This window comes from Lissotriton vulgaris, chromosome 4_1 (genome assembly GCF_964263255.1).
Source record: "Lissotriton vulgaris chromosome 4_1, aLisVul1.2, whole genome shotgun sequence".
Classification (NCBI taxonomy): domain Eukaryota; kingdom Metazoa; phylum Chordata; class Amphibia; order Caudata; family Salamandridae; genus Lissotriton; species Lissotriton vulgaris.
The window spans coordinates 205167710-205191999 of NC_141691.1; the positions used below are offsets into that span (position 1 = coordinate 205167710).

At 49.5% G+C, this 24290-nt stretch overlaps 1 protein-coding gene across 2 annotated transcripts in view; it reads left to right on the plus strand.

Annotated features, from left to right (window-relative positions):
- THOC2 (THO complex subunit 2) overlaps positions 1 to 24290 on the plus strand; it is a 1289207-nt gene that overhangs the window by 127380 nt on the left and 1137537 nt on the right. For both annotated transcript variants that reach the window (XM_086918507.1, XM_086918508.1), the window contains exons 11-12: positions 12970 to 13165; positions 24212 to 24256. In XM_086918507.1, the coding sequence (XP_086774633.1) occupies positions 12970 to 13165; positions 24212 to 24256 (241 nt within the window). The remainder of the gene's footprint in view (positions 1 to 12969; positions 13166 to 24211; positions 24257 to 24290) is intronic.

A 24290-nucleotide genomic window follows, 5' to 3' on the forward strand; every position in this document is an offset into this window, starting at 1 on the left:
CAAGTGCAGAAAGTCAGCGCCTTCTGCACGACACCTAGCGCACCTGTCATCCTCCGCTAAATGAAACCAAAGTTTCCTCGCCGGGGTGTAATAGTACCTCTGAACAAATTTGTAATGGATGATTTTAAGCCGACAACTGGAAGAAACATTGGCCGTGAGTCCACAGCAGTACGTCCATTGCTCGTCGGTAATAGGGGCTCCCAATTCAGCGACCCACTGCTCGCGCACCCGATTGGCCGGGACCGAGCGCTGTCTGCGAATAGCACCATATAATTTCGACACCAGGTGTCGCCCATCAGATACCAACAGCACATGAAGGGGGAGGGTAACCTCCGGCTCCGAAGGGAAATCTGGTAACAAGGCCCGCATGCCCTGCCGCAAGCGGACAAAGTAGAACAGCTCTAAAGGGGAGCAGGCAGCCATCCCAAAGAAATGAGCCTGCGTACGGAAGGTACCTTCATGAAACAGGTCACCCCACGAAAGGACACCGAGCCGCCTACACATTCGTTGGAACCCCGTTTCTAGCAACAGAGACAAATCAGGGTGATAAGACAGAGGCAGAGCCGGCGAATAGAGAAAGGAGACGCCCAGCACTCGAGCCACCCGCGTCCAAGCATCCACCGTGCACGTCACCGTCGTGCGAGGCGTTTCCACATCCGACACCTTGCCCAGCACCATCCCTTCAAGCGGGAGTGGGTGGGCAACCCAATGTTCAGCAGCAATTTGGGGCATAAACGGCGTGGGGCGCATCCAGTGGTAAGCGTAATGCGCCTGAGCGCTAAGATAAGAAAGCTCAAAGTCAGGGACATCGAAACCGCCATCAGAATAGGGTAATGTAAGGGTAGCCCAAGCCACCCGCGGCTGCTTGCCCCCCCAGAACAGTCGTATGAGCTCAGACCGAAGTCTGCGCAAAAAATAAGCACCAGGATGGTACGGAAGGTTTTGAAAAAGGTAAAGAAAGCGAGGCAGAACTACCATCTTGATAAGTGACGCCCTGCCGGCCATGGAGAGAGGCAAGGACATCCATCTAGTGACATCATCCTCAAGTTTACTGATAGCCACTCCATAATTAAGCCGAACCGTTTCTTCTCTATTCAGTGACACGACAATGCCAAGGTATCGCAGCTCCGAATCACACCATTCCAGAGGGTAATCAAGGGGAAACCTAGCCACAGCAGCAGTGAGGGGAAAAAGTTGGGACTTCCGCCAGTTAATATGGACACCGGAGACTCCCCCAAAAGCGACCAACTCTCGCAGGAGCGAATTAAGGTTGTTCTCAGGGTCTTTAACATAAAGTGTAACATCGTCAGCGTATAAAGAAATACCGACTTGACGCTGAAGACAATTAAATGCGCTCTGCTGGTGAAGCTGTCGAATCCTGCAGGCCAGCGGCTCAATGGCAATGGCAAACAAGAGGGGCGAGAGGGGGCATCCATGTCGGGTCCCCCTTGTGAGAGGGAACGAGGGGGACAGCACTCCATTCACCACCACTCTCGCCATCGGATCAGTATATAAGAGCTTGACCCATGAGATGAAGATCCGGGGGAAGCCCATCCGACAAAGAACATCAATAAGATAGCCCCACTCAACGGAGTCAAACGCCTTAGTGGCATCCAAAAAGATAGCGGCAACCGGGATATCAGGAGCAATGGTCGACACAAGCGAAAACAAGGTGCGAAGATTGTGGGATGTAGCACGGCCGGGCACAAACCCCGACTGATCAGGCAGTACAATAACGGGCATGAGCTCGGCAAGCCTCACTGCCAGGACCTTCGCAAGAATTTTGACATCGCAGTTGAGCAACGAGAGGGGCCTATAGGAGCCCACATCGACCGGATCCTTCCCCAGCTTGAGCAACGACATGATGGCGACCTCCCGCATGGAGCACGGCAGACGCCCCTCCTCCAGGGACTCCTCAAAAACCTCGCGGAGAACAGGGGCCATGGTGTCCACATAACACTTATAAAATTCAGCAGGAAGGCCATCCAGTCCTGCGGCCTTTCCATTATTCAACGACATGATGGCATTCCTGACCTCCTCCACCTCCAGGGGCCTACCTAAGAACGCTCGATGATCATCCGATAGCCAGCAGAGTGCCAGCTCGTCAAGAAATCCGCCATACCGTGTCTCACCAGTCTGCTGTGTCGTGTACAGGTGTGCATAATGGTCAATGAAAGTACGCTGAATCTCCGCAGTGTCCCGACAGCGAGTGCCATCCGGCGCCACCAACTCCAACACGTCTGACCCATGCCTCGGATGCCTAGTAAGGGCAGCGAGGATCTTACCGGGCCGCTCCCCCTCACAGTATCGCCTCGCCGTCCAGTACTTCCCCCTATGTCTAGCCTCTCTAGCAGCCTCCTCTTCATATTCGGAGAGCTTAGTACGGAACTGGACCAGAAGATCGGGATCAGAGTCAACCTGCATCCTGCGTTCTAAGTCTCGCAAGGTAGCTTCCAAGCCCTCGAGGGACCGAACAAGTAGCTTAAGGATTCCACAACTTTTAGAAATAGTGACTCCTCGGATCGTAACCTTGAACGCCTCCCATATAACCTCGACGCTCTCAACAGAGCCCTTGTTTCTAGGGAAGAACGCCTCCACCTCCTCGCCAAGCTCCTCCTTGAACACCGGGTCAAGCAACGCAGTCGGAAAAAGGCGCCAAGGCGGGCGCGGCCTACTCAGCCCGGGGACGGATAGAACAGCCTTCACCGGACAGTGATCAGAATACGTACGAGCCAGATGTGTAGCCTCCCGCAGGCCAGCCACCAACCCCCTAGACAAAAACACATAGTCAAGTCTCGCCCATGAACGAGCATGTGTAGTGTAATGAGTACCCTCCTTAACGGCAGGGTGGGTGTACCTCCAGCTGTCGATCAACCCAGCCTCCTCCACAATCCCACACAGTACATCCCTAGCTTGCACATTATACTGAGGGCTCCCTTCCGATCTATCCGACTGGGCATGAAGAGCAAGATTGAAATCCCCCCCCACACAATATAAGTGGCATCAACAGCAAGCACATGACCCCACAATGTAACGAAAAAGGTTGGCGTATCGACATTAGGAGCATAGCAATTGACAAACAGTACAGTGTTCTGCCCAAGCCGCCCCCACAATAGTACATAGCGCCCCTCAGGGTCCCCCATAGATCCCAGTTCTTGAAATGCGAGCGACTTTTTAACAAGAATGACAACCCCACGAGCATAAGAAGAGTAGGAAGCAAACATCCTGGCCGCAGCCCACCTCCCACCAAAGCTGGGGGAAGGGGCGGTGCGCAGATGCGTCTCCTGGAGAAGGGCCACATGAATAGCATGCCTGTCCAGATACTGGATCACACTGCGACATTTCCTGGCATCATGAAGTCCCCGTACATTCCATGACAAAATCGATATCTGATCCAGAACAGCAGTCGACATTAGCCAGGTTCCGGGCCCCACAGGACCCAGTAAGCAAATACTGACCACCCAACTCCCAGCAACAGCCAGCGACAGGACCACACCCTAGGGAGCAGTCGTCCACCTGCATACACTCCACACACATCCAAGTCATCTCCAAACTCAACAACCAGAACCCCAACAAACCCCCCCCAGCTGAACCAACCCTGCAACAAGCACTCAGCAACCACTACGCACAGCACACAGCCAATCCAGCCCAAGCGGCCCGCACCTAGCACACGTGGTCCTTGTGCAAAGCATTCCCCGCCACGCGGCTGCCAAAAATGGCGGCCATCCTTTTCGGTCTCAAGGCAGATGGGGGCAAGGGCCCCCAGGTCAACTCCACCGAGAAGATAAATGGGCCAGCCTAGGTAATAGGCACAGGGCCGCGCCTGCGCAGACAGCAAATAGCAGCAATCCAACCCCTGATCCCAGAGGTCCGGGCAAACACGTGCAGTCAGCTGCATCCCCACCCCACCCACCCACCTGATGCCACCCCAACTATCAGGCCATGCGTACCCCCCCCCCCCCCCCCCCGTTCCCCAACAACCATCCAGTCAACCAACAAAGGACTAGAGTACAAAACAAAGATACAAGTGGGGCACACCCTTCGGGGGAACCCTCTAGAGGTGCACGATACCACTCCCTCACACCACGCCAGTGTCCGAGCCAACGGGTATCAAACGGCCCCAGACGCAGCGCGGGGGGGGGGGGTGGGTGCCCAGAGCGCGACACCAGATAGCAACATCCTGCGGTTCCAACCCGACCCCAAAAAACAATACGTACACTCACCTCAGACATGACACGACCCACGCACCAACAAAAGATAAAAACGGACATCATGTAGATCACCAATGCGGACAATGAAGTCAGTAGTAGTCAGTATACAAAAAAACAGATGACCAGAGTGTCCCAACACCAGTAAATCAGGACCAACACCCAAAGTCACCACAATCAGGCGACCTCCTCCTCAGCCGCCGATTGTTCATCCTCAGGGTCCCGGTCGCCTCCCCGATCTGCAGCCGCTCGTTCGCGCTGGAGGCGCTTTGCAAAATCCTCAGCATGCTGTGGGTTGGTGAAAAAATGTTGTTTAGCCTGGTGCGTCACTCTAAGTTTGGCAGGGTAAAGCAAGGCGTAGTCCACTTGAAGTTCCCGAAGTTTCTTTTTCACCCCCAGAAACTTACGACGCTGGTCCTGCACCATCGGCGTGAAGTCAGGGTACATAGTGAAAGACACCCCATCGAAGGAGAGGGCCCGATTAGTGCGGGCAGCTCGGAGGGCAGCGTCCCGGTCACGGTAGTTCAAAAGGCGCGCGATGATGGGGCGCGGTGCGGCCCCAGAGGCCGGCCGAGGTTCCAGTGACCGATGCACTCTCTCAACGATGAACTGGGACGAGAATGCTTCCGCCCCAATGGCGCCCACCAATAGTCTCTCGACATATAGTTCCATTTTGCCCACATTTGTGGACTCCGGCACACCTACAATGCGAACGTTATTGCGCCTACTCCTCGCCTCCAACTCCTCATTCTTAGCGGCAATAACACGCAATATATTGTCCATCCTCGCTAGTTGGGTGGTATGGGTGGCCGCCGTGTCGTCGTGGTCCGAAATGCGCTGTTCCGCCGTCGTCAGGCGCTCCTCATGCACGTCCAGCTTCTGGACTACCGCATCCATGCGTGACGATATCTTGTCCACCTTGTCCACTATCGTGGCAAACCCCTGCCTCATCTCCTGCATCATCTGGGTAAAGTCCGACGGTGGTGGCTGCGGCACAGTATCAGCGACAGGCGGGGGGGGGAGACCTCGAAGACCCAGCATCTTGGAGCAACCGCGTTCCCCTCCTTGCTCCTCCAGAGTCAAAGGACAACTTGGATTGCTTAGTGTCCGGCTTCCCCATGATGGTCAGGGGTCCGGGGCAAGTAAGAAATAGGATGTAGGCCGGTCGCAGGGCACGGACAGCAGCCGAGACCGTGGGGGCACGAGCAGGCCAGCGCGCCCCGCCACTCCCAACGGCGAGAAGATGGCCGTCCCCTCACCCAGGCCCGAGGAGCGAGCCTCCAGGCAGTCAGAGGGAGAGCTGCTGTGTCTCCGTGAACAATGGTATCTGGTCAGGCAGATGTAGGAACCAAGAGATCAGTCCATTAGCAAAGAAGTAGCAACCCGCCTGCCCGGCCAGCGAGCTGGCCCGGTGGAGAGGGGCAGAGCAGGGCCTACACCCCACGTGCAGAGCCACGGACTGGCATAAATGATGACGCCGGGACGAGGGACACCAGACCTCCAGAGCGCAGGTCGGGGAAACTTGGAATCCTCGTAACTTCGGCCAGCAATCTCCGATCGGGCCAGGAGTTGGACCGTGGGTGGTCAGTCGGTATCCCAGTCGATCTGTGGGGTCAGATCCGGGCGCAACGATGGCAATCAGGATCCCTAGACGGATAATAGCTCCGGGCAGCAGGAGCCTCACGACAGTGCGGCCATTCTGCAGTGCGCCCTCTAGCTCCCCCGACCCGAAGACCCTCTCTGCCCCGCTTCCGCACGACAAGGCCAAGGGAGCTGCGCCGAGTGCGTCGACTCCGAAGGGAACCTCGTCGAACTCCACTCCAAAACCGACCGCTAAGGACTCTGTCGAACCGGCGTGTCCATCCGCCGCGTTCACAAAGAAGGTTTCGGAGTCCCTACAGCGCATTAGGGACGGCGACGCAGCAGTCGAGCCGAAGGACCCTACGCCGGCCAAGCCTCTGGAGAAACCGGCGAAGGCGCCCACGCCGATCCTTTTCACCTTACCGCCTAAGACGGCGCCGAAGGCTTTCGCTGCTAAATCGGGGGCCGGCGTGCCCGAAAAGGTCTCTTCGACCCCGAAGGCATCGATGGTGGTCCATGGCCCGCGGCCTCGACAACTTTCAGTGGAAGAGCGTCAAGAACATTTTATCGACGCCGAAACGGGCAGGCTTTCCCTCCTGAAGAGGAAAATCACCCCAGAGCCCCGAATGGAGTCATACAAAATCCCACTCAAACGAAAGATGGACTCTGCTGGTACTCCAGCCTTGGTGGAGCCCATTTCACCACAGGCTCACGAACTTTCGCCCACTCACTCCAATATAGTCGCTGGAGAGGGCGACGACGAGGATGAATACAGCTATCCCGTCTACACAGACCCAGAGGATGAGGCAGAGCCCTGGTCTGCTGGTGGTGAGCCTGGAGACCCACATTCTGGGCAGGACCCTCGGCTCTTCTCCGCTAAAACTTCACCCACTGAAGACTCTGCGGCTTTCAATGCCCTCATTGAGCGGGCAGCAGCCAATCACGTCGTCGAGCTGCATGCTGACCCTGTGGACGTTGACTTCCTATTTGACACTTTTTCTGTCTCTGAAAAAACTGTAAAAACTCTGCCAATGCTAAAGGGGGTTTTAAAGCACGCTGCTGAGGTCTTCAAAGGACCCTCCAGGGCGAGAGTCATCAACCCAAGGATCGACAAGAAGTACAAGGCGGCGCCCACAGATCCAACTTATATTAAGGGACAGTTGCCTCTGGACTCCCTGGTTGTCTCCAATGCCCGGAAAAGGGCCAACTCGCAGACTACGGGTGATGCTCCTCCCCCAGACAAAGAATCAAAAGCCTTTGAGGCTTCGGGGAAGAGGGTGGCAGCGCAGGCAGCCAACATATGGCGCATCTCTAACACGCAGGCGCTCCTAGCTCGTTATGACAGGGCACACTATGATACCCTGGAGACCCTTTTGCAACATCTACCCGATCAATATAAGGAAGGGGCTGAAATGTTAATACAGGAGGGGAAGCTGATCTCCAACGCTTCCATAAAGTGCGCTCTGGACGCGGCTGACCCCGCGCAATTAACACTAGCGTTATGCTTCGTAGACATGCATGGCTACGGATATCTGGGTTCAAGCCGGACATTCAAACCACCATCTTGAACCAAACGGTCAACCCAGATCACCTGTTTGGCCCTGAGGTTGATACCACCCTTGAGAAGATGAAGAAGGACACCGACACTGCAAAATCCATGGGTGCCTTGCAGTCCCAGCAGTTTCGGAGTGGGTCTTTTCGTCGCTCCAATACTAGAGGCACCTCAAGGGGTCAACTTTCGCAGTCAGCGCAGTTCTACAAAGGCAACACCCAGACTACTTATGCCAACAAGGGTCGAGGTGGATACCGCGGCAACAACACCAAGGGCAGAGGACGTGGCAACAACAGCTCCAGGTCCTCTACCGCCAACAAACAGTGACGCATTGTCACTGCCCCCCGACCACACAACACCGGTCGGGGGAAGACTCCAGCAGTTCCTGCCCGTGTGGAAGTCCATCACCACGGACAGGTGGGTCAGAAAGCTTATCCAATTTGGTTATTGTCTGGAGCTCACATCCACTCCACCCAACATACCCCCAAAGCACCGTCCTATGTCTGGTGAGCACTTGCACTTATTGCAGCACGAGGTCCCAGTCATGCTGCAAAAAGGAGCAATAGAGCTTGTGCCCTTGCAGGAAAGAGGCTCGGGAGTTCACTCCCTGTACTTCCTAATTCCAAAGAAGGACGGATCCCTCAGGCCCATCCTGGATCTCAGTCCCCTCAACTTTTACATCCTTTCAGAGCATTTCCACATGCTAACACTGCAGCAAGTTCTCCCACTGCTTCAACAGGGGGACTTTCTGGCAACTCTGGACCTGAAGGATGCGTACTTCCACATTCCGCTACATCCTTCACTCAGAAAATACCTCCGGTTCACCATCCAAAACCAGCATTACCAATTCAAGTTTTTGCCGTTCGGGGTCACCACGGCACCCAGGGTATTCACAAAGTGCCTGGCGACGGTGGCGGCGCATCTGAGACGTCAAAACATCCACGTCTACCCCTATCTGGACGACTGGCTCATTCAGGCGAAGTCGGCCCAGCAGTGCGCCGACCACGTGTCCCACACCATTCACCTCCTGCACGATCTGGGATTCTCACTGAATTACCCAAAGTCCCACCTCCAGCCCGCCCATATACGGCAGTATTTGGGTGCGACCATAGACACTCTGGCGGCCACAGCCCAGCCAAATTCAGTGAGTCAGCAGCATTCAATCGCTGATCCAAAAATTCAGACCTCAACACTCGCTTCCAGCAAGAGTGTTCATGCAGTTGATAGGCATGATGGCCTCCTGCATCTCCATTGTCCCGCACGCCAGACTACATATGCGTCCGCTTCAGGAGTGCTTAGCATGTCAGTGTACTCAGGCTCACAACCAGTTGAAAGACCTAGTGTTGGTGAGCGGTCGGGCATACAACTCTCTGCATTGGTGGAATCCACGAAACCTTTGCAAGGGCCGACCGTTCCAGGAGCCTGTGCCAGAGATTATCCTGACAACGGACGCTTCTCTCGAGGGATTGGGAGCGCATGTACTCCAATACACTGTGCAGGGACTATGGACGCAGCAACAGAGGAAGATGCACATCAATGTTCTAGAACTGATGGCGATCTTCATGGCATTGAAAGCATTCAAAGTACATCTATGCAACAAGGTCGTGTTGATTCGGACGGACAACATGACGGCGATATACTACATTCAGAAGCAGGGAGGCACACACTCTCCGCAGCTGTCTCATCTGGCTCAGAGCATGTGGAAGTGGGCCATTCAGAGGAACATCTTCCTCATGGCAGAGCATATCCCGGGCAAAGACAATCAGATGGCGGACCTGCTCAGCAGGCACAGCCACCAGATGCACGAGTGGGAGATACATCCATCAGTACTCCAGCCGTACTTCCAAAGGTGGGGTCATCCAGAGATAGACCTGTTCGCCACAGAGGAGAATGCAAAATGCCAAAGCTTCGCCGCCAGGTTCCCACACCCACAGTCGCAGGGCAATGCGATATGGATGAACTGGTCAGGCAAATTTGCGTACGCTTTTCCCCCAGCACCTCTGATACTGCTGGTGGCACGCAAGCTCAGGCAGCACTCGATGACTCTCATCCTAGTTGCTCCAACGTGGGCTCGCCAACCATGGTACACCACGTTTCTAGAACTGTCCGTGGTACCGCATCAAAGGCTACATCTCACACCCAGCCTTCTGACGCAGAGCCATGGAGACATTCAGCACCCAGATCCGCAACAGCTCAACCTGGCGATCTGGCTCCTGAAGTCCTAGAGTTTGGCTACCTAAACTTACCTCCCGACTGCATGGACATCATTCGGGAGGCGAGGAAGCCCACTACTAGAGCCTGCTATGCGGCAAAATGGAAGCGGTTTGTTATTTATTGTGCGAACCACAACATTAACCCGCTGGATGCTTCTATTCAAAACATCATCTGTTACCTTTACCATCTGTACAAGTGTAATCTGGCCTATACCTCCATTCGCATTCATCTGTCTGCAATGGCCGCTTATCTCCAGAATAGACAGCACCTTTCACTCTTCAAGGTGCCTGCCATCAAAGCTTTTTTGGAAGGCCTCAAACGAGTCATTCCACCACGGACTCCACCAGCTCCTAAGTGGAACCTCAATGTGGTTCTTACCAGGCTGATGGGTCCTCCCTTTGAACCACTGCATTCCTGCGAGATTCAGTTCTTGACATGGAAAGTGGCTTTCCTCGTAGCAATTACATCACTACGGAGGGTTAGTGAATTACTAGCCCTCAAAATCCAAGAGCCATTCATCCAAATTCATTCCAACAGGGTAGTGCTCCGCACTAATCCTAAGTTTCTGCCCAAGGTTGTCTCTCAGTTCCACATCAACCAAACAATCGAATTACCTGTTTTCTTTCAAAATCCTGAATCATTGGCGGAGCGGATGCTCCATACCCTTGACGTTAAACAGGCCCTAATGTACTACATTGATAGGACCAAGGATTTTAGAAAGACTAAGCAACTCTTTGTCGTCTTTGCGCCACACCACAAAGGTAACCCTGTTTCCAAGGCTGGTATTGCTAGGTGGATCGTTAAATGTATCCAGATCTGCTATTTAAAGGCAAAACACACTCTTACCATTCCGCCAAGAGCCCACTCCACCAGGAAGTTAGGGGCCTTTATGGCATTCCTTGGAAACATTCCTTTGGAAGACATATGTAGAGCAGCCACATGGTCTACCACACACACATTTACTAAGCATTACTGTGTTGATGTGCACTCCAAACAGCAGGCAGCTGTAGGGCAGGCTGTTCTCAAAACACTTTTTCAAACTGCTGCAGCTAGCACGGGCGGCCGCCGCTAATGGAGGGACTGCTATGTATTCTATGCACAGATATGAATTCAGCAGCCCACATGCCTCGAACCGAATATGCTACTTACCAGTATGCATCTGTTCTTGGCATGTAGGGCTGCTGACATTCATATCGCCCGCCCTCCTCCCCGGCGCCTGTAGCAGCTGCAGTATTCACATATACGCATAGCATGGTCATCATTCACTAAGTTTCACTCCCTCTTGGCCACAATGGCTAAAAACAATCTGGGGACGGAGTCGATGCCCATGCGCACTGTAGTCCAGGGGTGGAGCCACCTATCTTGTGATACTTCGAAGACTCTTCCAGGACAACAATGTGCAATCATCCAGACCCAACACTAGGCGGCGATCTATGCACAGATATGAATGTCAGCAGCCCTACATGCCAAGAACAGATGCATACTGATAAGTAGCATATTCGTTAATCAGATGCACAGCATGTGAATCCAGAAAAGGATTCACGTTGCGTAACAAAATAGTTACTTACCAGTAGGAGTAGTTTTGTAGCTTGAAGAATTTTCTGGATTCACATGCGACCCACTCCCCTATAAGGAAATCAAACATGTGGGGAGCAAAGGATTATATCTGTATTTCTCAAACCCTCTCAAGGATTTCAAAAATAATAACAGAAAAAAGAATCCGAAGATGGACTCCACGCACGTCGACCTCCAGGACACTGTCTGACGTCAAATAGGGGACGTACCTGGCACCAAATGATGGTCGACAGCGACCAAAACAAGAAAAAACAGACAATTCCGGACCCAACCACTGGACATATCTTTTCATGCAGATATGCCCTCATCTGTGATATAGTGCATCCTTGCCTTAGGGCTGTGAGGCCTGCTAGATTGGTGATTAAGCTATACCTTAGGCAGTGCTAGTTGGCATGACACGCAGGCAGTGTGCCATGTCGACTGTCGTTTTTCTGCACCAGGCCAGGCACGTTGCGGTGGCAGTTCCAGTGTCGTAGGTACCATGAACTAGGGGCTTACAAGGACCTGCAGGGCCAATTGTGGAGTAGTTTAGGGAAGAAGCACAGGGGACCTGCTTAGCACCTACCCTTTGCAATACAATCAAAACCACATCAATTTCCGAGCAAAAAGTAGGGGCTAACCATGCCAAAATAGGTTTTTTCTCACAGGGAGGCAATTCCATGCAGTTGGAGGATGGGGTGGGGGTGGGGCTAAGACTGAGAACCTTTGACCTCCAACTCCCTATTTGCAATATCTCAGCACCACCAAGTGAATAGCTGTAGAATTGTGGAGTTTCCTCTTTTGATCATATCTCTCCACTCAACTGATCAGGACATCTGGGGCCAACCCATGCAAAGCCCCAAAAATTAAGCAGCAAAGTTTAAATTGAATATGCTTCTTCAGTTGTAATCAGTGAAGCCTTTTCAGAAGAGGTAAGGTGTGTGACATGCGAGGGACCTTGAATACCAGCTTGGCCGCTACATTCTGAAGCAGTTGTAACCTTGCAATATTGCAATTTGGGAGGCCAAGGTAAATACTTTGTGTAATTTAATCTTCCACTTATGACAGCTGGTATAATAATCCGCCACGCATATACCGAAAAATGGTTGTAGTTTCTTAATGGTACGTGGAATTTAAAAAAAAGTGCATTTTGAGACCACAGCATTAATTTGCGGTCTTGGAGAAAGCTGTTGGCCAATACTATTTCTAAGCTCTTTGCTGCTGGCTTGGGAACTGGTAACGGTCCAATTTCACTGGGTTAGTAAAGATTGGAACAAGATGCAAGGTTTCCATTCCACCGGGTCAGTAAAGGTTGGAGCAACATGCGAGGTTGCCATTAAAAACCACTACTTTTTCTCCTTATTTATTTTTAAACAATTACTCCTTTTACAGCCACCTGTAAACCACATCATATCTTGAAATAGGGACTGGGATGCACCCTGGCTTTCAAAACATTAAAATCTTATAGTCCTAAACATAATAAAAAATCTGGCCAGGAGCAAAGGAGGAAGACTAAGCAAACCACACAATACTGCCTTCTTAGTAGTGGTATGTAATATGAATCCTCAGTCTCTGTCTCTCCTCTAACTTCATTTAGCTTATCTTGTGGACAGACGGTCCATTGCACACAGATGGTGCCAAATACATACTGGCTGTGGGATATAACAGGTTTTTAGGGTGGAACACACTTCAACCCGTGCTACAGTGTTCTTTAAAGAAACTGCTGTTCTACATTGCTTCCTGTGTGTTCATAAAAAGATATTGTGGAAGTGATTGAGGATAACTTGTATTTTGTAATTTTCATGCAATACTAGTTAAACTTAAATCATATGTACTCTGTCATGTTTGTTTGCATTTTAGGGTGGGAGTTCCTAAAGGTGCCAGGGGATCAAAGGTTCCTGTTTTGCACAATAAGAAAGCACCAAAACCGGCAGAAAGTTTTGAAGATTTAAGAAAGGATGTTTTCAACATGCTTTGTGCGCTGGGTCCATATCTTTCACATGATCCCATTTTATTAGCCAAGGTGGTGCGGCTAGGAAAAGCTTTAATGAAAGAGGTTGGTATTTTTCTTGATTTTGTAAATTTTGTTGAAGAGGTTTTGCTGCCTGTCATTAGAATAAGATCGGAATTGGTGTACTGAAGCTTACAGCTTTTCTTTGAAGTATTTGTAGTACTTTATCGATATACACTAAATAGAGAGGATTTAAATTACCTGCATTCGAAGTGTGAAAATGTTTTTAAAATATTCCACCTCCTTTTTCATTACTCTATACATCGCTTTTCTCATTTAAGTTAAACCAGTAGAACGGTTTGAAGGTTTTAAAAAAAAAATGGTGTTTTTTTTTTGCACATATTTGCATAGTCTGGTAAGTCCCCACTTTCCCTTTTCTTGTTTTCTATGCTCTGAGTGTGTTAGCATTGGCTCCATGTTTCTATGTTTTGCACAGTACCAACACTGTGTATTCCTCTAATTCTTCTATCCTTCTTCCCAAGCCAGCAGACCGCTTTTGTAGGGTTAACATGCATACACACAAATATATTTTATTTTCATTTCACTTTGTTTTTGTTTTGCATTTTTCCCTTTGCATCTTTTAAGTGTGAGTAGTCTCCCTCAAATCTTAAGACAAAAAACTCCAAGTTGTTTCACTTTGTCTTTGATAACCAGGCAACATTTGATTTGAAGTCAGTGTCTCAGTGGTGTTATTGAGGGAAACCTCTCGCTCTGAAGTACATTTGGTTTCTGTCACAACCTACAGTTGAGTCGATTAGCCTTTGGCCAGGTTCCCTGCTCAGCTACTAGTGTCTAAAAGATTGATCTGTATAGGTTTATTTGGATTGTGCTCCCTTTTGATCCTGAAAGCTTTTCAGTATCAGACATCATAAAAATTGGACAGTAGTTTTCTTGGTTTTCTGGCACTTTTTATTTTTCATTGATTCCCTGTAACCTGGTGTTCGTTGAACTGCAGACTTTGATTTTTTTTTCCTGCTTGCTAACAAATCTGTAGGAAGCTGGCTATGTATATGGTATGCCACTAGGAGGTTATACTGTGCACATAGTCCAGAGATTCCTCAGAAGTGTAAAGGGCTCAATGTAAACCCAAAGTGCTCTATTAGTGGTAGTGTGGGCGAGCAGTCTTAGGCCTAACACAGAGGAGTCTAAGACATTTATTGCACAACATTGACCACTAAGGGACACATGACTCATAAAAACGAGATCCACATCGATTTTATTTTAAATAAGCCTTGTTCAAGTTTTTTTAAAACCAAGATCTTCGCAATAAGGTAAGTATGTTTTGCAGGAAAAATACTTAAGACTTTAAAAGTTGACACGACAATTTTCAAAGAGTTCCATGTTACCCTATGTAGGAAAAAAATAATGCAGTTATGCAGCTCAGTGCATGACTTACAGTTCCAGCCTTCGGGACCAAAGGTCAGCCAGGGGCAAGGGGCAGGTGAGTATCAAAAGTGCACCAAAAGTGGCATAGGGGCGGCCGGGTGCGAAGGTCAAAGTCTAAGTTCAGGCCAATACTTTTCAGTGGTGACTGGGTGAACTTGAAGCCACACATAGTAAGTCGGTTGCAGGCGCCAAGCTTTGGCAGTTTAAAGCAAGCACAGGGATGGCCACAAAGCAGCACCAACCCTACACCACCAGTTTAACAGGGGCGACCGGTTGCGGGGTACCTATAGTGTCGGGCTCCTAATGCTTTACAATGGAGATCTAGCTTTAGACAAAAAGGCTGCAGGCATCTCATAGGAAGCTGAAGGATGTGGACCAGTGACAGCAGAGGCAAGTAGAGATATAGGGGGTTGTAGGGGCACTATCGGTTCAGCTCAACAAGGCCCGGGGCTTAAGGTGCAGGGGTGTTCTGGGATGTCGGAGTCTTCTTACCGAAGTCGGTCGCAGTCAGAGGGAATCTCTTGATTCAGGCTGCAGGCATCATCGTGGAGTCTAGGAGGGGTCAGCCAAAACTGAACTTGAGGTCAGGATGTTATAGATCAGTGGGCCACCTGGGCAAAGGGCCAGAGGTGTTTGGTGCCGAGTGGGCAGGACTTGTGGTTCTAGAGGGCACCAGAGTCCTTTGTGTAAGTTTCTTGGGGACAGATCCTGTGTCCTCTGGAGTCTCTGGTTGTGTCAAAGGGCAGGCAGACTTCCTTGGGTTCTGGAAGTCACTGGCTGAAACAAAGGTGCCGTCTAATGCAGGGTCTTGGAAGCTGGGGACAGGCTGGTAGGTCTGGAGCCAAAACAATAGTTATCTTCAGGCTTTCCCTGCACAGCGTCCTCAGGCAGGAAGGGCCAATTGGGACCTTACCTGGGGTGACTACCCCTTCAATTATGCCATGGGGCATTGACCTAGTCCTGCTTGGAAGGTTTCCCCCATCTTGAAGATGGCAGGGACTCGCCTCCCCTACCTTAGGTGTGTAGTTGCCAGAGATGGGCACATCTACTATTCTCCTACAGCAGAGGCGATTGAGTCGCATTTCAAAGGCTGCAGGCCTTTGAAGCTTCCCTCTCAAGCACTGTGCCCATCCTGGGGGAGGAGGTGTGAGGATGTGCATTGTTTCTGGTTCAGAGATCAGAGGTTGTCTACCCAGGGGGTCCAGAAACATGTCTGGTGGTGGCAGGCTGCCTACAGCCAGTCTGTGACCACCCCAGTGTTGGTAGGTTTTCAGGAGGCATCACTGTGGATGTATTGAGAGGAGTAGTTTGGTACCAAACACTCCCTGTTTCAGAGAAGCCATCATGGTGTTGGGGGATTAGAGTTGTTGAGTGTCCGGCCTATGTGCTTTCTATATGAGTCCCTTGCTCGCTGTGCCATTGGATTCAAGCTAGCCTGACTGATATGGGGTGATACCCTTTAACTGGTCCCAGGATGCTGGTGCTGTGAGGACCTGGCCTGGGAGTTCGGGCTGGACAGTTCTCTTGAGAAGCAGGGTCAAGACTTATTTGCTCAAGGCTGGGTCCAAACTTGGGTGGCATGGTGAGCAAAAGAAAATTGGATTTAACCCAGATCTCTTGACTGGGGGTAAGTGTTTGAAAAGTTTCAGCACTCCGTCCATCATCTTGTTGTGTTTGCTAGGAGTAGTTTGGTACCAAACACTCCTATGTTCAATGAAGCCATCCTGGTGCTGTGGAACTCGAGTTGTCAAGGTTCCAGCCTATGCATTCTCTATGGCTTCCCTGGCACTTACAATATTAAGGAATAGACTTAAATATTGTAGGGGCATATCTGCTCATGCAGATATGCCCAAACCTGAGATATAGTGCACCCTGCCTTAGGGCTCATAAGGCCTGCTAGAGGGATGAATTGCCTATACCTAGGATATCCTGTTTTAGGTTTAAACCTATAAGAACTGATAAAACCCACCAAAATGAAAGTAGCCCTCACCAGTGTGAACATATAAACAACTGCACCACCACACATTAAATGCCATTCAAAGAAAGGAAAAGAAGAGTTAGAGAGTCATTTGTATTTCTTTCAGAAGGTGGCAATACAGTGCATCTTTGCTACAGAAGATAGCAGCAGGAAAGATCGGGCTAACGTATCTGAAAGAAACAGGCTAGTATTAGATTCCTTACCTTAGAATATCCCCAGGGTTCTGAACAAATGCATGACAAGCAACATGACGCTGATCCTGGTGGCACCACAATGAGCCAGGCAGACCTGGTACTCTCAGATAATGGAGATGGCGCAGGGGCCCCCCCACAAGTTCTCAAAAAGAAGAGACCTACTCTCTATGGAAAACGGAGAAGTTCTACACCCAGAGCCGGAGAGCCTCAACCTCTCAGCCTGGCTCCTGAGGACTTCGAGTTCGCACATCTAAAACTACCAGAGAGCACCCTGAGAGTGCTGCGAGAGTCAAGAAGGCCCAGCACACGCAAATGCTATGGGGCAAAATGGAAAAGATTCACTCAGTGGTGTTGCAAGAAAAAACTACACAGAAAACTGACAAGGGAATCTACGGTGCTAAGGTACCTCACGCACCTAATAAAGGCTAAACTAAGCTCATCCTCTCTAAGGGTACACCTGGCGGCGATTTTGGCTTACACAAGAGGAGAAACAGGGAGAAGCTTTTTCACATCTCCGGTCGTGAAAAGATTCTTGGAAGGGGCTAAAAGAATAGCGCCACCAAAAAGAATGCCACCACCAGCTTGGAACCTAAATGTAGTACTGACAGAGCTCATGGAAGCACCTTTCGAACCAATGCACAAAGCATCATTGCAAATGCGGACTATGAAAACTGCCTTTCTGGTAGCAATCACATCACTACGGAGAGTGAGCGAACTGCAGGCTCTAACACTACAGGAACCCTACATTCAGATACAGTGACAGGGTCGTAATGAGAACGGACCCACACTTCATGCCGAAGGTGATGTCAAGATTTCACATTAATCAAAGTACTCAGATCCCGAGCTTCGTTCAAAACCCCACTACAAGCGCTGAGAGAGCACTCCACACTCTAGACGCAAGAAGGGCAGTGATGCACTACATGGAAAGAACGAAAGGACACAGGAAGACAAAACAGTTCTTCGTATCCTTTGCAAACAGTTACATGGGTAAACCAGTGACGAAAAACACCATAGCTCGATGGATCGCACAAACTATTCAGTTCTGCCACAAGCAAGCGGGCCAGGAGCTAACAGGAGGGGCACAGGCCCACTCAACCATTTCGGACCCAACTACCAGATTGCGGAATATGCACAGCATAGTGAATCCAGAAAGATCTTCAAGCTGCAAAACTACACCGACAGCTAAGAAACTATTCGTTAGTGGGCTTCAAAAAAGCTGACCACAGCATTTTGTGAGGCATAGAGCATGCGATTACGCGCAGAAGCACGCGCGCCTCGCTTGGCCTCTCTTGCTTGCGCTTCAACACTCCTCCCCCTCCCCCATCACAGAGCGCGTCTCAAGGGCGTGCGTTTTTCTGCCCTCTCCTGTGTTCTCATCTGTGCTTCATTCCTGTTTCTTGCTCTCTACCACCATGTCCTCACCTTAAATCCACTACTACTCTCTCCCTGCATCCCTCCGTCGCCTGACTGTTCCCCTTCTGCTACTACTTTCCTCTTCCTACATACCTCTTGCCTACGAATCCTTGCATTTACCGAAGACACCTTTTCTACTGCGCTCTCTCATGCTACTGAGCTCTTGCACGGTCTCTCCATTCACCCCACCCCCCTTCACTTCTCTTCCCACTTTCCTCTTGCTCCCGATGTCTCCCTCCTTGTCTCTGGCTCCTGCTATGTCTGCTTTTGACCCTCTGTGTCTGTCCCAGAAGTATTTCCATTGAGTCTGTGGCCAAGAATGCTGATTTCTCCCAAGCACCCCCACACTCTCCTCACGCTCTCTTCACCGCTACCCCAGCTCTCTTTCATCCACTGTGCTCTATTCCTCACCAACTCTCTACAGCCCCCCGTTCCCACTCCTCACACATTACTTCTTCCCTGTCCCATCATTCTCTAACCATTCATCTCTTCCTGCCTCACGCACACTTCTCTCTAAACCCTTGTTTGCCCTGTGTCTCATGCACATACACTGCTGCTGTATCACACACTCTCCGGTCATGCATTATTCCCGGCCCTGTACAGCAATTCCTTCTCTATTTTTTGTATTCCCTTTTCCATTAGCGTCATATATTTTCTTCCATCTCATTCCTCTCTTACTTATTTTCTGAATATCTTCCACCTTCTCCCCCGCCTCATAACCTATTTCCCATTTTAAGGTTCTCCAGCGCCGCGAGGTCGTACGAATGGCAAGAGCACTATGCAAACATACTCCTGCAAGCATAGCTTCAACCACGTCTTTCTCCTGACTTTTTTCCCTTTCCATGCCTCTTCTTTTCTTCTCTTCCTTTCTTCGTCTCGCTGTCTGTTCTTTGTTTCCCCTCCATGCTGGTTCCCCCTCCCTCTTGTCTTTTCTGCCCGTCTTCCCATTTCTTCTCTTTTCTGAGCGTCTGTGCTAGTCGCATCTCTCCCACCCCAGACCACATTTCACAGGCCCGAGCGGAGCCTCCTTTCTATCCGTCTGTTTTCCCTACACTTTTAAGACCCTTTTTTCCTCACTTTTCTCAGGATATGAGGAAATGTATAGAAAATTCAGTCTTCTCGCCAGGAGCAGACTCATGTTTTTAATACACACTGTGTTAAATCGGACTCCACCAAATAACCCGGCTGCTTGCCCCTCCAGTCGAAGCTGCTGCTCTGAAGCGATTTCCAGTTGGTTTGGCTGGGTTCGTCTTTACCACTAAAGTGCTTCCTAAATTCTCGCTATGTGCGAATGTTTTTTTCAGTTTACACAGCAAAACCGCTGGTTGCAACTGTATTTGTGCAGACACCCATTCCCAGGGTCCAGAGATGTCATTTGTGGTTTCTGACATCCGGGAGGAGGCCAGGTTTATTGTTGCAAAGGAGGGTACTTGGACAAACTATGCAGAAAGAATGGAGGCATGGGCAGTTTTTACCCCTTCACACACAAAGTATTGCCCCCCCCCCCCACCTCAGCAGTAACATGGACACTTGCACGTAACTTTAAGGATATTGTACCGTCTGCTCCTCTTTGCCTGGGGAATGGATTCTCTGTGGCATTTTGAAGAGCTAGAAAAGGATCTGCATTGAGGCACAGGCTAGCCTGCCCGAAAACAGTAAGTACTAGTGCGCCAACCGTGCTTTCTTGAGCTAGCGCCAAAATGTCCAATCTCTGTATCTTAAACCCAGGCCCTGAGCAGCAGGCGTGTTTACTAATACCTCATTCGTCTTTGAATGCCAGCCAAAAAAAATTAAAGCCCCCCCCCCTGGAGTCCGATGGGATTCCTACTTGACTTTCTCTGTCTAGGCCCAAAAGGAATATTTTACATTTGTGTTTTTAGGGGCCGATAAAACTTAAAGTGGCATCTTTTGAATGCATTCTTGTTATACTTTCCTGTTTCCTACCCCCATCTGCCCTCCTGTTATCCATCTCCACCCACCTTTGTGTTTCCCACCCCACCCGATTGCCAAAGCAAATAGTTCGTCCATAGGTGAGAGCGGTTGGCTTTGCCAATGCTTGTTCTAGTGGAAAGGCTTTGACAAATTGCACCGGAGCTTTACACAGCTACCAGTTTACCACACTGCAAACCATTGAGGGGTTTTGGCCAGATTCTAATTTGCACATTCAAAATTAGCCTCATAGTAGCCATGACCCAAATAAATGTGGGGTTTGCATCATTATAATGTTTGTCACTAAATACGTTTTTGAATTAAGAAATAATTCTTTACTATCCAAAATTCTTTCTCTGTCGCCATAAGAAATATATCTTTTTTAAATGAAAGCCCTTGTTTTCACAAACAAAGCATTTTAAAAAAAACATAAACACTAGCATTCGGACTCAAATCAGCACCAAGGGTCTTCACAAAGTGCCTAGCAACGGTCGCGGCACACCTACGAAGGGAGGGAATACACGTGTACCCTTACCTGGACGACTGGCTAATAAAAGCAAGATCATACAGGACGTGCAAGGAGCATGCACAAAGAGTAACAAACATTCTGATGAACCTGGGATTCTCCATCCACCGGGGCAAATCCTCAATGGAGCCAGAACAAATAAAGATCTTCCTGGGAGCACAGATCGACACCTTACAGAGCAGGGTGTTCCCGAGCAACAAGAGATTGCTAGCACTGGTGAAGGAGACACTGCTCTACCAGAAGGGGCAAGCTTGGACAGTGAGAACAGCGAGCAAAATTATGGGTATGATGGCATCATGCATACACCTAGTGCCAAATGTGCGGCTGCACATGAGACCCTTACAGTAATGGCTATAGGAACAATGGTCACAAGCTACAGGTCGTTGGGAGGATCTAGTGGCTGTAACGCACGCAGTGCAGAAAGAAATGGCATGGTGGAACATGAGGAACATAACAAGGGGAAAACCTCTAACGCCGCCAACGCCAACTGTGACCATCCCCACAGATGCATCCCTGAAGGGATGGGGAGCTCACATGAAGAAACTCAGAGTGAGGGGCCTGTGGACACCAGTGGATGCGGGCAAACACATCAATTACCTGGAGTTGAAGACAATCCTCCTCGCTATAAAGGCTTTCCAGACAAAACTGTAAAACCAGTGTGTGTTGATCCAGACAGACAACACAACAGCGATGTTCTACATCAACAAGCAAGGGGGAACACAATCAGCCCCGCTTTCAAAGCTAGCACAGTAAATATGGGCATGGGCCATCCCTCTCAACATAGACCTTCTAGCCATACATCTACCAGGGAAGGACAACGTAGAGGCAGATTGGCTCAGCAGACAAACATCGGCATCCCACGACTGGGAGCTCAATGCACAGGAAACAAGGAGGCTGTTCGACTGTTGGAGAACACCGTCGGTGGACCTATTTGCAACTTGCCAGAATGCAATATGCCAAAACTTCGCTGCCAGGGGAGGGGTCCCTAGGGAATGCCCTATGGATAGATTGGTCGAGGAATTTGCTTACGCTTTTCCCCCCGATACCACTGATGCACAGAGTACTCAGCAAGTGCAGAGAGAACAACATGACACGGATACTGGTCGCACCACAGTGGGCCAGGCAAACATGGTACTCGCAGATCATGGAGATGACACAGAGTGCACCCCACAGATTCGGGAGAAGGAAAGACCTACTCTCCATGCAAAACGGGGAGGTGCTGCACCCAGAGCCAGAGAGCCTGAGCTTAGTAGCATGGCTCCTGAGGACATAGAGTTTGCGCATCTGAAACTGCCAGAGAGCACCCTAAGGGTACTTCGGGAGGCACGAAGGCCCAGCACACGAAGGTGCTATGTATCAAAATGGAGGAGATTTACATTGTGGTGCAGGAGAGAAAAACTTCACAACAAAATGCAAAAGGACTCAACCGTGCTAAGATACCTCACACACCTGCTCTACAAGAACCTACGTTCATCCTCATTGAGAGTTCACTTGGCAGCAATAGTCGCTTACACAAGAGGAGAAACTTCACATCACAAGTGATTAAGAGATTCCTGGAAGGGGCATAGAGGATCGCACCACCAAAGCGGGTGCCGCCGCCTGAATGGGACCTTAACCTAGTCCTAACGGAGCTCATGAAACACCCCTTCGATCCATCAGAGATGCTGACCAAGAAAACAGCTTTCCTGGTAGCAATCACCTCACTGCGCAGAGTAAGCGAGCTACAGGCACTAACGCTACAGGAACCCTACATACAGATCCACAATGATAGGGTGGTAATGAGGACGGACCCACACTCATGCCAAAGGCGGTGTCAAGGTTCCACATAAACCAGACCATACAAATACCTAGTTTCTTCCAGAAACCGGCCACAAGAGCTGAACGAGCTCTGCACACCCTAGACGCCAGAAGGGTGGTCATGCATTACATTGAGAGAACAAAGATTTGATTTGATTAGATTTATCCATTTGTAAAGCGTGCAAATGCCCGAAGGCGTCTTGGCGCTAGGAACACTGGAAGACAAAACAGTTGTTTGTGTCCTTCACAAAGAGTTTCATGGGGAAACCAGTAACTAAAGGAACAATTGCGAGATGGATCGCATATACAATACAGTTCTGCCACAGGCAGGCAGGATAGTAACTGGAAGGAGGGACACGTGCCCACTCTACCAGGAAAAAGGGGGCTACAAGAGCCTTCCTAGCTAACACACCCATTCAGGACATATGACTGGCGGCAACCTGGGCTTCAGTGCACACTTTAACGAAGCACTACTGTGTGGATATACAGATGAACAAGGAAGCACAAGTCGGACAAAAAGGGCTTCAGCACATATTCAATAACCAACACTCATCTTCCACCCAGCCGCCACAAACATGAGAAACCGCTACAAAGTCTATGCACAGCATAGTGAATGCCGAAAGATTCACGCTGCAAAACAAATAGTTTCTTACCTGTCGGTGTAGATTTGCAGCTTGAAGATGTTTCGGGATTCACTAGCGAACCCACCCACCTCCGCCAGAAAGATGAGGCTGGAGAGAAAAGGGGGTTTAAAAAAAGACAATACTTGGAAAAACAAACTTTAGAGGTTAAAGCAGTGAATAATTTAGTTGAACATTGCCATAACTTCGGTAACAGAACGAACACGAGAAAAAAGAATCCGAAGATGGCGCCCAAGAGTGGGAGCATCCGCAGGAAGCATGCCGACGTCACCGGAAATACACCAAAAGGTTTGGCACCGACGCCCACCTGGTCTACAAAAAACAAAACAAAGAAAAGACTACGATTCCTGACCCAACCACAAGACCGGGGAATAATGCACAGCATAGTGAATCCAGAAAGATCTTCAAGCTGCATAACTACACCGACAGGTAAGAAACTATTCATTCTGATGGGGAGAATTCTAAGGGCGAATTGTAAGGGAAGGAATCTGTGACTAGACTACGTCTCTCAGATAAGGCATTATAGAAGGTAAGTAACTGGTCTGTTTCTACTGCAATTTCTGTTTTTAGGCTATAGGTGGCTGGTATTTTTGCCTTCTCTTTTAAAATTTGGCATGCCAATCAGAATCTCGCTGCATGTACCTGTCCCCAGGTCATTGAAAAGTTTGTTGTGCGATTAAAACATTTGAAAATTTTGAACGTTTCCTGTCAAGTGGCCACAAATGGGACTATCTGTCTAAATGCCAAATTCCACATCTGGCTGTGCACAGAAGATTCCACTAGTCACTTACCGAAAAAACACTGAGAATTTATTTAAGAACAGCCCTCTAACAACACTACACTCTAGGTCTGGATGTTGGCAGTGAAGCTGAAACTTTTAACTTTTGAATTTGAAGGCTTAGCTCGATACAAGTCAGCTGTAACTGTGCCATTGTCAGATTTAGACCCGACTGCCTAGTGCTTAAATGTAAAATGTATGTTGTGCTCACACTAAAATGAGCAAGATAGGAGTGCTATTTTAAAAATGTATGTGCATTATTTTAAAACCTATTTTCACCAAACTAAGGCTGGGAGATGAGTAGAAAGGTTAATCTTACGACAGATATGTAATACGGGCAAATAAAAAACGTTCATTTTGGTTTTCAATGCTTCAAAAGTGTTTCTTTAAAAGGGTTGCTTTTTTTCTTCTTTGGTTTTAATACATTTCCTGCATTTGAATTTTTTTAGTTTCAATCTGAGGGATGCAGCAGACCAGAAGATAAAGAAAAGTTGGTTAGTTTTTTATTTTTTTTACATTGTTGAAACA